Below are 16,309 nucleotides of genomic sequence, written 5' to 3' on the forward strand. Positions count from 1 at the left end.
CTACAGATTAACTACATCAGCCAGCAGTAGAGTAGGCTAGCATTCTTGAAAGAAAGAACAGAACAATAGCTGCAGGAAAGCTGGCCCATCTTCTATCTCCTCCTCTTCCAGAAAACATGGTGAATTCCAGCCATAGGTAATGTCACTTCAAGACAGAGAATTAGGTCACTGGGACTAGTGCTGAGTTCTGGTGAGGAAGTGTGATACTTACGGAAGTGCTTTTTTCCTAATGCTAAGCCTTTGCATGCATCAGAGAAGGCAGAGGGCTATTACTGTTATGACAGCTCTGGTACCTCCAAGATGCACTAATGCATGTGCTGCTGCTTTTGTTCCAGCAACTGCAGTGCTCACACCTTGCAGGGCCCGAGCGTTACTTTGGCAGGACGCCAAAGCTTTTCAGGGAAACAAAAGCAGAAGAAAAATGTTCTTTTAGTGACAACTCATCAAAAGCACACAAGGCTCTGTAGCTCAAGGGCTACGTCCCCTTCCAAATATCAAACAAATACAGCAAGTAATGGAAGTACGAAAGCTTCCATCACAGAGATCACAAGAGCCTTTTAAGCTGCCAAGTGCTAGGCATAACTAATACACAAATTGTTACAGTTTCTCCCTACAGTGAGGAAGGAATTAAGAACTAGCAAATTTCACAGCTGTTTGGTAAAACAGTACTTTCAAAGTTTTCCAGGGAACATCCACACCTTTGAGTATTCACTTTATCACATGCAAATAATGATCAACAGTATCACCTAACCGTAGGACTGGGAGGGCAGAAACTCCTGATTCCTTATTATGATGCTTTGCCAATAATTTCCCCTCCCTCCTCCATTATTTTTTTTTTCCCCATTTTAGTACTGTGCAATCTATACACCACAAATAGCTCAGCACATCAGAAAATCGTTGCTATTTCCTGTGCTATTCTGAACTGTAATAAATGAGAAGGCATCAATATGCGTTCATTGCAAAAGAAAGACACTTTTTTTCTCATGCCTAACTAAACGTAGAATTCTGTAGCAGAATATCTTAAGAAGCCAGCTGTTTTGTACACACTGGAGTTCTTTGGATGTTAACTCTATGCTACAAACAGAAGGACAGTGAGTCTATATTCTGCTGTGTTCTCTCACTTGGCTTGTGTCAGGAACCATTACAACTATTTTTACTAGGTCTGGCATGTCAACTCCTAGAACTAACATAAGATGAACAGAAGGCCTGCCTGTCTAGGATTCTGAGTTAGTACAAAGGATGTGCATGAAGGGTACCTGCATGGCCTCTTCCAATTCACAAGCCAAGTCAGTAAGTTTTTAATGCCTACACCTTACTTCAGTAAACAGAGAATATGCACAAAGAAATCTTGCCTCTTAGATGTGCAGAGAGGCTTTTTTTTCCTACTCAACAGATCACTTCACAGTATCTGAACACTTCTGTTACTAAGGAGTTCAAGCTCAAAGCTATTTCTAATCAGGCAGTGAGAATAACTCCTACATAATTATATGCAACTATATTGGATAAGCAACAAAATAAATGGCTGTGAAATGTAACTCTGCTGTCAGTCATAGCCATTGCCAAGAAGTCTACTTGTGAAGCAATCCCAACTGTCCCAGTAATAAGTCATTCTACTGAATCAGTACTGCAGTGTTGAAAGTTTCAGTTGATATCACGGAAATAATTGTGCCTCAAGATCAAACTGATGAATTAGCTGAAATATTCAACTGCACCTTGTTGTGATGGCAGATACTTGGGTTTCAAACAAGTACTACACCCAACTTACGTGAGGTTTTTAGATCCAGTAGTAAACACAGCATTTTAAAAGCCTTCATTACTACACTTTTTGGCTAGCATAAAGTATTTACAGAAGTAGGTTTTGTAACAGGCAGTCTTTTGGATTTCTAAAGGGTAACCTCATGTTTCATTTAAGAAAATAAAATCAGTCTTGTAAAAGAAGAAAAATTGAAGTACCAAGTATCCTTATGATGCTTATGCATCAAACCAATCACTTGTTAATATACAAAAGGAACAACGTATCTGCAGTATTTCTCAAAGAATCACAGTTTACCCTGACATGTACAGAATGAGCATGAAGAGACAGTGGGCCAAAAGTATCTCCTAGACTTCTTCAAATGCTGACTCTTGCTTTCTCATGTCACCATTTATTTTCCACTTCCACATCAGCATCCATTATTCGCTCTGGACTACAGAAGACACTGCAAGGAATACTCCTGCCTTACCACTCAAAATCATATTTTGAACTGAGCTCCCAGAGTAGGTGTTTAGGGAGGCTGGAGAATCAGTCCAAAGCTCACCCGCCCAGTAAATGACAAAGTCAGTGAGATACAAGGGAAGAACGTGCTTGTTGTTACAAAGACCAGTGAGTATCAGCAGCTGGGCAGAACATAAAATTGATACTCTTAGGAAAAAAGAAATTAGAAGGAAAAAAACAGGACTAACACTATTGTAGGCAGGAGGGTTTTTTTGTTTGGTTCTTTATGTACATGGGGCTAAGTACAGATGGATTTTTGTAGGGACCTCTTGCTCAAAGTGGTTTATCAACAGAGTTATTGCTATAGAAGATATTCTGCATTCTAGGTGTTCTTTAAGTTATTTGATTTCTCCTTCTTTAAAATAATCCCCGTTAAGTAATAATAATTACTATGTAATACAAAATCTGCCAAAGTACTGATAAAAAAGCAAAAGTATCTGGTGCGTCCCCTCAAACACTTTGCAAGAGAAGAAAATATTGAACACATGAAAAAGTATGGGGTGACCACAAGTGATCAGAACAATTGGCAGATTCAAGGTGTGAGGTCCATAATGTGTATTCTTAATAACAGATGCTAAATTATATCCTAGGTTCTCAGGCAAGTGAATCTAGTCACCGACTTTAAAAATATATATATAAATCCATAACACTTACTGGAGCTCCCTATTAACTGATTTTATCTTCAGGATAGCAGTATTAAGTAATATTCTCATTTTATAGATAATGAAGCAACACATGGGATGGGTTAAATGACATGCTGTAAGCTATATTCAACACGTAGGACTGAATTCGCATTTAAATCTAACTCTTCTGAGACCCAGCTTATTGTACTGCAAGATAACATTTCACTGCCCCACATTAGAGTGTACTTCCCCTGGATTTACATTGGAGACAGGTCTGACCCACTACATTGTGAGTCACAGTTCTTATTCTCCTAACTCTTAAGCTAGTACACATCTGAACACATACACCAGACTCTCCAGAACTGAAAACAGCTACAGGCTTTACCAGCTTATTTTCAGACATCAATATGTTTGAGAAGAGCGGGCAATAGAGCAATTAGAAAAATGGAATGCTGAATCTTGAAACAGTTCAAATGTGTCAAACAGTCCAACAATCCTGTGGATTATATCCTGTGAGGTGCTGTCAACATCCCAAGTTTCATAAAATACTAATTAATGCTGCATTAAAATGTTCTATTTAAAAGACCTAATCATAAATAATTTACACTTTCTGATGACTGCTACAATAAGATTGTGGAGTATAGCAAGTTATTACTCTAAAAGAATAAACGTTTATAGTATTTTAGAGAGCAAAATAAAAAAGCAGCAGTAGCACCTGCAATAACTAGATAAAAGAGCAACAATTAATCTTCAGTATTTAAGGGTTTTGCTCCTCAGAAAAAGAACTGCTGTGACAATCAAAATGAGATCAGTTTACCATATGACGAAACAAGTTCACAATAAAATACTATTTGAATCCAATTGCTTCCCATGTCATATAACATAGTCCAGGGCAGGAACAAGGCTCCCTTCCTGGTGTATCCTGAGTTTCCTTTTCAGAGTGCATAATCAGTATTTACTCAACTTCTTTAGTATTTCTTTTGTTGCTTTCCAACAACCCCTTAGCCTCCTGAAATAAAAAAAAAAAGTAATGCAGATTGCTATGTAGCAATCAGAAGTTATCACCATTCTGGCTACAGATTTACTCTCCTTAATCATCTCAGGTACATACAAAGCACTCCCCTCGCTCCCATGGGTCCACAGACCACAGTTGTGAAACCTCCAGTGCATTTCCCCCCCTCACCCCCAAAGTCTTCTGGTTGGCTCCATTTGTAACTTCAGCTTTATCAGATTCTTCAGATAGGTCGTAACTCTCCCCACCAGCCCTCTCTCAGATCCAGAAGAAGCTGAGGCACTGGTCCAAGATTTCCAGAGGCACCACAGCATGGCTAGCATGCCAACAATCTGTGCACACACAGTGAGTACAGCTGAAGCATTCAGAATGTGAGGGACTTGATGTACAGGCAATATGGAGCACATATGTACATATTTCCATCCTAAATCCTACATAATACACCCCAGATATTTCTCCCTTTTTTCTTTCCTGCATGAAGTTGAACTAAGTTGCTAAACATCAAATGGACCTCAGCAATTATTATAAACTAATTCCCCTTGACACACTTAACATTTTCCTAGGACATTTACTTTCAAAGGCACTTGATAACAGGCTATACCTTTTACACATTTCCAGCTTTCATATCCATATCTTTGTCTGGAAACAGAATGAGGTGACAGTGCACTGCCCAAGTTTTAAACTACAAGTTTTCCATATGTAAATCTTGTTCAAGCACAAAAATGCAGTTCTCACATGGCCATTGCTAACATTCCTACTGACTTGCAAGCTAGGCAAGTGAATTAAGCTAATTAACCAACTCGGGCTAACTAACTCACAGAGACACTTCTGGTTCTCAGATTTATTCTTTCTAAATAAGCAACCCCTTCCTTTTCTGGCAGAGAACTGATTTTTTTTCTCATACTAAATGGATTGTTGAAGGATCACTCTGAAAAACTCTTCTACCAACAAAATCCAAACAAGATAAAATTCTAGAAGCCACGTGATAACGTTTATCACATACACTGTTTCTTTAGCTAAGGCAAGTGGAAAGGAGAAGTAAGATAGTTATTTGATAGCACTCCCGGCTACACAAGCTATAACTTGATAGAAAAGAAGCCTTAACTGTGTGATTTCCTTGATACACTGTTTAAGATGTCCAACAATGAAGCAGAGTAGAGAACGTTACATGTGTTCCTAAAAGCCTATGATTAGAAGTTCTTACTAGTTCTACTGAAAATTGTAGTACAGGAGTCTTTGCACTTCAACCTTGTTTCTTTAGTGTTTTGAGTAGAAAAGCACTTTCCTATTGTGCTGGAAACTTTCTGAAAGTTCAGTAATTTTATTAATGTCAGCATAATCACAAAAATTTTATATTTTCCCAGTTACATGGTTTCACATGAAGTTTGTTCAAAGTGACTTTCTTTGCATGTTTTACTTCTGTGTTAGAATATTAAGATCAGATGAACACATGGAAACAGATTCTGGTTTTGAATTATGGTGCTGGAAATGCAGACCAAGGCCTCTGCAGGCTACAATAAATTTAGCATAGATTTACATTGTGGTAACAGAACAGAAAGTAACCTTTGGCTTCCTCAACACCATTTTTCCCAATCTGTACTCATCTTGTAAGTCAGTTGCTTGTAACTGTGATAGCAGATTATATAGGAAACTTTATTAACAAGTAGGGCTTAGATTACAAGTGTTCACAGTTCAGGAAACTAAATATTATTCCACATGAATGACTCTAACATGGGCTTTTTACTACCCTTTCAACATGCAGAAAGCAAAAGCTATTTCCCTGTTTCCAGCAACAGTATTTTCCTGACACCTGCGTCCCCTCAAAGTATGGTATTTGCAATGAACCACTCCTTGTTCAGCCAGCAAATAAATGAGAAGTACAATCTTTCATAAGGACGAAGGGACACGTTAAATATAGGGAAAAAACGATAGTAAGAAACTACCTCTAAAAAATGAAATGTGCTTCTGAATTGTTTTATGTAATACCTAATTCTTTCTCAACAGACCACGCTGAGCCCAATTCTTCCCCAAAGTCAAGTCTACAAAATATAACTAATACCAGGTTCAGAAAACAAGACACACACACACACACAAAAAAAATAATAATAATAAAAAAATCACACCTGAGACAAAAATCAAATTCCATTTTCATTCTTTGGTCATGCACAAGGGTTATTTATGTGCAAGAAAGCATATTCCAAGAACAGAAAGAAATAAGACTATAGTAGACAGCGTCCAGGGTGTTATGAATATACTGCTAATAATTTCAGAAGCACACTCTCTGGTATGGGTATTATATATGGAGCTATGATAAGGAAAAAAAGTATGAGATACAGAATACATAAAGTAAACAAAAAACATTAAGACGAATCAGTAGAAACTTAAGCATACATCTGAATTACACCCAGCACAGCTGCTACAATGTTCAACATGTTGCAGTAGAGAACTGGTTAGAATGCATTGCTAGCAAATTCAAAAAAAAAAAGCATTTCTCAAGGACAAAACTTGAAGAGAACAGACCAAAGCTGATATGATGGTGCTTTTAGACTGATTTTATTAATATTTATGAAATACACAAAATTATATCATACAGAATGCATATGAAAATAGCTCTGTAAAATTAGAAGCTACACCAAAATTTACTTTTTCATAAGTTGGTGTATTAAATTGATCTTATTCTAAATTAATATATTCAAGTGATTAGCAGTTAAACGAGGATCTTACATAATTTATGAGTGATTACTAAAAGTGATGCATTAGGGCTCCTGAGGATTATGTAATTTTAAAAATAATTTTATTTATTGCACAGAGATTTAATAGAGCTTTAAAAGTTGTACCTCTGCCAAAAACATTCACATATTAACCTGCAACTCTCAGTAGCATGATGAGCTCATTAAGGCAGCCTTGTTATAGTTGCATGCAAGGCTAGAAGCAAAACACAAGTCTGGACTCATGAAATGCACAAACATCACTGCTGTCATTTTGTTACCAACTTTTTCCCTTTGAGGTAAAGGGAAGATCACATCCATACACCTTTCTTTCCTCTGCAGTTACACGCTCCTCTAATCTTTCATTCAACCTGCAAACCTCACCTTACATCTCTCATTTCCATTTCCACGTTTTTTATTTTGTTAGCCAAACCATTTGGAATGTCCTCAGTACTCACACTGCATGCCATGTACACTACCCATTCATATCCCTATTGAAGATTCATGGGTGTGGGTCTAATACAAGAAATAAAATTCTTAGAAATAGGCCAAAGTAGATCTCTCTGAAGTAGCATCACCCTCTACAACTTCACAGGGACTCCTCTGTCCTAATATAGGATGCAGAACCCTCAGGACAAGAACTAAGTAACTTAAGACCTCAGCAAAAAGAGTTGTGGGAAGAGCTAAACAGACTATAGCATCAGGAAGAATAACTAGGATGTGAACACACTCATCTCAAGGACCTTGCAAAGGTTTTCTGGAAGATGTTGAGGTAAATTTCTTCACACAGATGCTACATGTCATCTCCTGAATCTTCTAATAAAAAAAAGAAGGAAGGACTGGTTGAGGATGTGATAATCAACGGCAGCCTTAGCTGTGATAACCATGAAACAACAGAGTAATGAAGCATCGATAAGATCTTCGGCTGTATCAACAGGAACACAGCCAGTAGATTCACCACAGATACCACCATTATTTAATGCTCGTAGATCACACTTGGGCCACTTTGGTGGTTTGAATATGAGACAGAACTGCAGATAAGTCAGCAAACAGCCTTTAGGATGTTCAGGATCTGAAGCAGCTGACATGGGAGGAGAAGCTGAGGGACAGGAGCTTTTTCAGACAGAAGACAGACCACTAAGTAGCCACTCAGTACCTATGGAGAGGTGACTGAGACTATATAGTAGGCTTGCTACTGTGGTACATGACAGGACAATGAAAAATTTAGGGCATAAACTGAAACAAAACAGGTTCTGACTAAACCTAAGGAAAACATTCCTTATCCCCCAAACATCTCTCAGAGTATACAAACTTCACTCTTTTGAGATTAAATTAAAACCAAAAGATGTGTCACTAATGAGCAGCAGTCCACTGTATCACACCAGGGAAAGTCCAAAGTACTCCTCTTTCTCCAAAATGAATTTAAAGTGGGTCTCAGGGTAACTAGTATGGACATACTTGTATTGTCCCACACTGCTTGCTAATGTAGACATTGCTATCTTAAGAGTTAAGATTTTTCATTTCAGAAGAGGAAAAGGAACTCTAGCATTTTTTACTCACTTTTTCAGGCTGACAAATTTGGTCCAAGAATAGAAATGCAGGTTAGCTGCTTGCAAGACTGAATCTACACATTGCCAAAAAGTGCAACATACAGCTTTGATGATGAAAGCCTTTCTGAACTGTGCTCCTTGACCATAGTTACGAAGAAACCCTATGACCTTTTTTTATGGTTCCTGCACATTTTGGAAGGCAAGATGAACAAACAAGCATTTTGTTCAGCTCAGATCATCTTGCATTGGATTCTAAATGGCAGACAAGAGCAGTAAAGAAATCTGAAGTGAAAGTCCACGTCAAAGAAGTCAGATGACAGTTCATTCAATTTTTAAACTTTTTCAGTACTCTTGGTGCATAAGGATACAGTTTGATAAGGAGGAGTTGTTTGAGACCTTACTTAAAAATGCAGATTTACACAAGTGAACATTCCACCAAGATGTTAGTTGATCATGGCAAACATTGTCTTTTTCTGATCAGAAGCCCACATAGTATTTCCAAAAATTTCTATGACAGGAAGATGCCTGCAACTGCAAAAAAAAGCCACCTCCACATACATATGGGAAATTAAATCCCTTTCAACAGAAAAAGAACTGCAGAGGAAGCAATATCTCCCATACATTAACTTAACCACAGACAAGATACCTCTTGTGCACTTCAGTGTTTTTATTCTCTATATAGTTGGGCACTGATATAAATTCTCTAAATAGTTGGGCTGATTGTGCTTATGGAACCTACTAAGTGGCAAGGAAGACAAAGGCCTGGCTACCAGCATTTCTTGAACGTGGAATACTAGAAGATCTCAGGAGTGAATCTGCAGAGTGTATACAGTGTATGAGGCTCTCCTTATCAAACCATACACTTCACAGCAGCAACTGGACATCGAGTACCCCAGATGAAAGCCACTTAAGCTGTCGTAGGTCTTTCCTTTTTAAAGATCCCAGAAGACTAAGCCTGCATCAGAAAACTATGTAGACCAATGTAAACAGTATTTTTATTAGAAAAAAGTAACAACAAAGAACTAGCACATTTTATATGTGTAACATTAAGTCGTACCAAAAAAAACAACAACAAAAAAAAACAAACAAACAAAAAAAACAAGTGCCAAGTCTTCAAAGAGTTTCAGCCTGGGTACTGGATTGGATCATTCTCCACCTACTGCTACCTCAGGAAGGAGAAAAAAAAACAAAACAAAACAAAAAAAAAAAACAACTAGCTAGTCAGCTGACTGTCACATCTACTCTAAGGCTATCCTCCTTTAGAAAATTTAAATAGAAGAACTTACCAATAGCCTTTGTGTAATGTCTGGCTCCAAGTAGCAGCTCTGGAGCTCTGTACCAGAATGTCACCACAACTGGATCCAAGTCTGCCAATGGCTTCAAAGGTGAATTGAACAATCTGGCAAAGCCCATATCAGCTAGAAAAGACAAAACAAAAGATCTTACTCTTGCTGGAGCAAGCCAGAATTAAACACTGCAAAAAAACTATTAGGACTAAAATTCAAAATTTTTAGAACTCACAAATCCAAGTTTCTAAGTAATCAAATCACTCATAGCAATACTGGGCCAAATTCATCTTAGGTTACATTTCATTTACTTCCTTTGTAAGACTAGGAAGGATAATATGCAAGTGTTTCCATCATGATACTGTTAAACTATAAATAATACAGATACTCTCTTATTTAAATAAATCTATGACAGAAGCATAAGATAAGAAACTGGTAATGCTTATAGAATCAGATAACATCCCAAGTTGGAAAAGACCTACGAGGATCACTGATTCTAACTCTGGGCTCCACACAGGACCAATATTCAAATCCTGTGTCTAAGTGTTGCCCCAACACTCCTTGAACTCTGTCAGTTTGGAGCTGTGTGCCCACTGCCCTGGGCAGCCTGTTCCATTCCACCACCTTTCCCTAACCCCCGAGCTGACCCTCCCTCCCCTGACACAGCCCCATGCCATCCCCTCAGGCCTTGTTGCTGTCACCACAGAGGTGACAGAGCTCAGTCCCTCCACTCCCCTCCGTCTGCTCTTTCACCTAACTAGTGGAGTTGAAGATAAAGCCAGATAATCACATCCAAAGTGGGCAATGTAGATGAAACAACAACTACTGTGAAAAATAGGGTCAGAAAGGAGTTTTGAGATGCAAAGCCAATAGGAGTAGGCCTCTAAGTCTAGTGTGCCCTTTCTCTTCAATTTTTACATACAAAATTGAGCAAAGCACTGAAATGACAGCTCACGTGACTGCTATACGTTTATCTAAAGTGCAAAAACAAAATGACTGCAGTATAGATTGTTTTGCATTCTTCTCCTTCAGAGAAGGAGAGTAAATAGTAATTTGTGAAATTTGCTAGTGTGCACTGTTACAGAGGTGGATTTTAAATGTATGCATTGATTTCATATACATCAAAAATTCTCTCTAAAAACAAGTTTGTAAGCAACATTAAGAAATGCCAGAAAGAAAAGCACAAAATCTGGATGCATATTAAAAAAAAAAAAAAAAATAAAAAATCACATCTTGTCCAAATCTGTGATTTATCTTCTACCCAAGCTTTGTCTGAATCTTTCTGCTTTCAAAATTACAAAATGTCATATTCTTCTTGCAGTCACCCATATTAGTAGCAGCATATTAATAGAAACTGGTTAATTGATCATTTTCAAATGCAACAACAGCAAACAAACAGAAAGGAGGCTCCTCCTTTGTGTTTACCACATGCTTTATTGAAAAAAGAAAACTGTAGAACCATATGACTATGGCTTAAGAGCTGCAAAGGTAACGAAATTTGGGATAAAAACCATCACTGTAGTTTCCTACTTTGATAGCCAAAAAGCTTTTGCGCAGCAAAGCTGCAGACCTCTGCAAACACGTGCTGATGATAACAACATAAAAAATACTTAACGTACTGTATTTGTTTTTAAACAACAATGCTGTACTAACTAATCTGAGCTGAGTAATGAAATTTTTTTCAAAATATTTACCTATTTTGACTCTTCCTCTTTCAGGACCTTCACCCATTACCAGGATGTTTGCTGGTTTCTGGAAAACCAAAAGCAGAACATTTAATTGACTTTACTTCTGATTATTACTTTTAGGAACAATAAAAATATCTACATTTATTTTGTTAAAACAGTTGTTCTTTAAAATAAAGTATCCTTACACAGCTACAATTACCAGACGTTTGTTTTGCCAACATTTGGTTTTAATGCCTAGTTGCCAATTTCACAATTCAAAAAAAATCATGAAATACTTTGACGTTTCACAATAAGAATTGTAATCTTTTATTGTGCTTGCATTCCCTTTTTTTTTTTTTTTTAAACAGAACATTCATGTTCATTAGTGAGATTTTCTTCCACAGGAAAACATTACACTAGGTGACGTTTACAATATACATAAAAAATCTGGCAAGATCTACTTTTGCCAGTAGAGCTTATAAAAAATAAGTCAAATATTAGTATGCAAATGTAGAGCCAAGAGTTGCTTTTGTAACATATAGTGAGACTTTTAGAACTATGATTGGTTTTTGTGTATAAAACGCTAAAAAATATGTCTGCAAAAACATTTTTCTTTCCACAAAGTAAGTTGATTTTATGGCATAGCAATTTACATAAAACAGGAATATATACAGAGAGTTACATCACAAGCTTTTTTGCAATATAGATGGAATCTCTATAAGAAGGAAAAATCCTTATAGGCATTTTATGAGTCTACAGTTGTTCCCAACAAGCTGTTTGTGAGCATCATATAAAATCTGCACATGACATCACAGCAATTGTTTGGCAATTAGGATCTAGATTTCCTCACACATCAATAGGCATTCCTTGGAAGCTTTTGCCCCATTGTTTTAACAGCTGCAAAATAAAACTGAACAAGATTGAAAACATTAAGTGATTTGTATGAAAAGATACATAAACTTTCGAAACAGAACTTCTGGAAGGCTTTCATCCAAACATTAATTATATTTTAATACACTATTCATAACTCCCAATGCCTGAAAAGGTCTGCCTAAACAGGATTTGTTGAGAATCAGACATCAGAATCTCACTTCTTGATTTCTAACACTTGCTATTATCTAACTGAAAAAATACATTCAAACTACAGTTACAAGTTTGGCTCAAAGTTGCAGTTAATTATTACATTTATCAAGACTTTGTTTCTTTACATTTTTCCTTTCCTTCCCCTTTCCCAGTCCTCCCCCCCAGCAGATAAAATAAAAACCACACCAAACACCACTACTTCATCTATTCATTCTTCTTACTATCTGACCCAATTAAGTCACTTCCCACCTTCCTACCCCTGCTGAGTGCTAGATATTGCTTCTTTCCTGACCCCAGCCACGGCTTCTCTTTCCCATCTCTAACTGTCCCAGGTGCCACAGCCTCTTTCAGTCCTCTGCACTTCAGAAATGAGCACTACCTCCTCCTGCATTACTTTTCTTTTTTCTTTTTTTCTTTTTAAATCTCAGAATACTTCCCTTTTTCTTCATTCCTTACTATACCTTCAGAAACCACTGGGGAGAAGGGAAAATATGCTCCTTTCTTAGGAAAGGCCATAGCTAGTTTAATTAATTGTAAGTTAAAACTCTTCAAATCTACCACTAAAAAGACCTACTCATTAGGCACTTCGTCCCTTAAGTTGATTACTATACTCATAGATCACCAATTGCTCAACATTGGTAAACTAATAATGATGCCAATTTTAAAATGCAAGAAAGGGCTTCTGCCAACTGATCTTAGTCAACTGTCATCTGCAATCCAGAACAAAGATTATACTTGCTCTAAAGAAATATTTAAAGATAATGAAATCTGCACTTCAAAGCAAAGGTACTACACTAAGCTGAGTATCCTGGAGGGCAGAACAATCACCTTCTACTTATTCAGAAACTAGGCAGCAAGGTAGTATGTCATTTTATCTTCATCATAAATCATACAGATAAATCGTCCCAATCAGAACAGCAACAGTTCAGTTTCCTCATCAGAATTCTTCCCTCTGCTCAGCAACCTTGATTGAGACTTGAGTACAAATTAAAATTACTTCTATAGATCTTCAGATTCAGGATTGGGTTTTATACACTGCAAAATGCATTTAGTTGTCAAGTGAACAGAACTGATAAAAAAAAGTAATTACTGCACTGATTTCTCTGTTAGTTCTTTTCTGCACAGAAGAACTATGTTGTTGGAAATAAATTGTGTAATATCAGAAGTTGTGCTAAGATAGAAGTTAAAATCTAAGCAGATAAAGCAGAATTATCAAAACAACTCACAAGACTTGTATTTTCTCTCTAATATTACAAGATTCTTCAAGCAGCATTTTCTACATATAATTTCATCTGCTGACATAGAACTCGATAATCACAGAATAGCTGAGTTTGGAAAGGACCTCAGGACATTTCCAAGTCCAATCTTCTCAGCTAAAAGCCAGGTCAGCTACAGCAGGTTACTCAGGCCTGCAGCCAGCTGGGTCTGGAGCTTCTACGAAGGAACCTCTACACTCTCCAGACAACCTGTGTGAGTCTTCAGCTACCTTTACAGTAATGTAGTTTACAATCATTGCTTCTTGTAGCGTCACTAGACAGCTTAACTTTCTTTAATTCTTCTTACCACACTGGTAAGATCCCACCTGAGCGTCCTCTTCTTGAGGCTGAACAGACTCAGCTCTTCCAGTCCCAGGAGGACATTCCAACCCTAAAACAGCTTACTGGCTCTATCCATACAAGCGATACGCCACCTTAGAATCCATGGAAGCAAATAACTTGTCCGTTTATGTATTTCAAAGTGTTTTGAAAAGATGTGATTCAGTTCCAAGTTCCAAATTTAAATATGTACTCATATTTAACTCACTGCCAAAGTCATATTAGGGAAGTCAACAGAGAAACATGCTCATTTATAAAGTTGTTTAATTACATATTCATTATCTCTTGAGAATCATTCTTTCTCAGGGGGGGAAAAAAGGAACAGAGAAGGAATAAAGCACGCAGCAATTGGAAACTTAGCCTTATTCCCCAAGAGCAAGCATGTCTATTGAAGCACCTGAATGATAGGGTTTGAATTCTGGGTGGTCCTGTGTAGAGCCCAGAGCTGGACTCACTGGTCTCTGTGGGTCCTTTTCAACTCAGGATATTCTGAGATTGCATGAACAGTGCTCAAAAAGAAATATCTCTTATTATGCTGGGAGTGCAGCTTTAGAGGTTAAACCTTCCTGCAAATATCTCATTACATGTTGCCGTGTGACAGATGGCAGCAGAGACACAGCCTGACACAGTATCTGATATGGAAGCACAGATGAAGCAAAGGTGTGTCACTGAAACCCTCCATGAGAAAAAAGGACATTCATTGACACTTGCTGAATGTTGGACCAAACATGGATGTGAGCACAGTGAGGTGGTGCATTTCAGCAGTGGTAACAGTGATGGTGGGTCACCTCTACTGGTACAGAGAATTTGCTCTATCAAATGATGTTATAGTACACTTTTGTCTCCTGCTGTAGTTTCCACAGAAATAAACAGGAGGCACTGCTTTCAGAGTGACCTACATACGATTTTATGGCCAGCATTCAGATGCTCACAGAATCCCCACTGGTCTGCAGATCACCATCTCAAAAAGCAGTTTGCATTATGGCAGCTTTCCAAGAGCTGAAAAGTTCTGGTTCAAACACATTCCTTAGGCCAGGAGAACACATCCAAACCTACTTCTTATTTCCCACTCAAGCAAATTAACAGCTTGTTTATCAGCTACAAATAGATAAGAACTTCCCAGAGTTCCTTCTGCTAATCAGAGTTGTTCTCTGGTTAGAAAATAATTTTAACTGCATATACACTGAGCCACACAGAGTATCACTATTCTGACAGTAAACATACACCTTTCTGAGATGACACAAGATAGCCAGTTCCTGTGCCCATTAATTTTTGTTTATTCAAAATAAACAGCTTCAAAGAGCTTAAAATGTATGTTACATGTTTGGTGGGCTTTTTATATAATACTTAAACACTGAAAATTAAACCCTCACACATCCCCACCACAACCAAAACAGAGGCCTCACCGCCAGCAAACCAACTGGTCCCTGCAGTAGCAGCTCTGCTCCTTTCAGTCCCTAGATCTAAGGACAAGCACCCAGGCAGGGCAGCAGACCTGCAAGCTCTCCAGGTTGAAGATGAGACTGAGTTATTCCAGAGATTTTAATTTGGCATCAGAGAACTTCAGGAAAGTAAGTGTGGAACATCACTGTCATGATGTAAGGGAGAGGACTACTAATGGGAATGCAAACAACTTTTGCTTTTTTTTGAGAAGGAAGAATCCATTAGTCTCATCTCTGAGACTAGGAGTATTAAATGTCAAAACATTTTACTCTGAGATACTCACTCAGAACACTACTTTAGAATTACAGCCTTCTACAACACAGTCACTGGACAATTGCAAACAGAAGTTATAAAGCTCCATACCTCAGGTATGTTCAGAGCACTTGAAGGTTGTAAGCTCCGCTCAAGTTACTGAAACAAATTTTAGAGCTGCGTGATGTCAAAGAGCTTCATTTTAGGTGGGAAAAGGCATAAACAGTGAAGAGAAAGATCAAACACTTTGAGTAAATCATATCTCATTACTGAGAGAACAGAACTTTATTTAAAGAAGACTAGGAAGCCCTACTCAAAATCATAAACCAACTCCTCCATAACGGGTGAGGTACCTCAGCAACAGCCCTACCTCTGAATAAGTCACATCCCAACTTATAAACCCTCTATTTTCTCAAAACTCCTCCCTTGCTGTGAGCTCAAAACACCAGCTGCAAAGCAAAGCAAAACTGCTGCCTTTCCACATAATTTGTTGCTATAGGAACAACAGAAACAGTATGAGTTCGAAGTCTCACATTTAAGACCAGCCATAAAATTGAATAGACAAATCCCTGCTGAGCAATGCAGTTGAGGTTTGACTGTCTAAAGAGCATTTGCAAAACAAGCAAGGTCAACAGCAACAAGAAACTGGAGCAAAAATCTGAATTATCTGGGAAAAAAAAAAAAGCAGATGACTGTGTTAGTAGATTACTTACAAGTAAAAAGCACAGCTAATAATATTTACTTTTCTGCATCAGTAAGACAGTGGGAATAAAGCAATTAGCAAATCTTGGTGGGAGTAAATGAAAATGTTGGACTAACAAGTATGTTTTCATAAA

The 16,309-nt window shown here is 37.7% G+C and overlaps 2 protein-coding genes across 2 annotated transcripts in view; one reads left to right on the forward strand and one right to left on the reverse strand.

Moving 5' to 3' along the window:
• RPF2 (ribosome production factor 2 homolog) overlaps positions 1-16,309 on the forward strand; it is a 242,505-nt gene that overhangs the window by 69,518 nt on the left and 156,678 nt on the right. The window lies entirely within an intron of this gene.
• Positions 1-16,309, reverse strand: part of CDK19 (cyclin dependent kinase 19) — a 117,341-nt gene that overhangs the window by 23,840 nt on the left and 77,192 nt on the right. The window contains exons 5-6 of the mRNA XM_048937270.1: positions 11,128-11,185; positions 9,434-9,565 (exon numbers count right to left, since the gene is read on the reverse strand). Coding sequence (XP_048793227.1) covers positions 9,434-9,565; positions 11,128-11,185 — 190 coding nt within the window. The remainder of the gene's footprint in view (positions 1-9,433; positions 9,566-11,127; positions 11,186-16,309) is intronic.

Source organism: Lagopus muta, chromosome 2 (genome assembly GCF_023343835.1).
Source record: "Lagopus muta isolate bLagMut1 chromosome 2, bLagMut1 primary, whole genome shotgun sequence".
In the NCBI taxonomy this organism is placed as follows: domain Eukaryota; kingdom Metazoa; phylum Chordata; class Aves; order Galliformes; family Phasianidae; genus Lagopus; species Lagopus muta.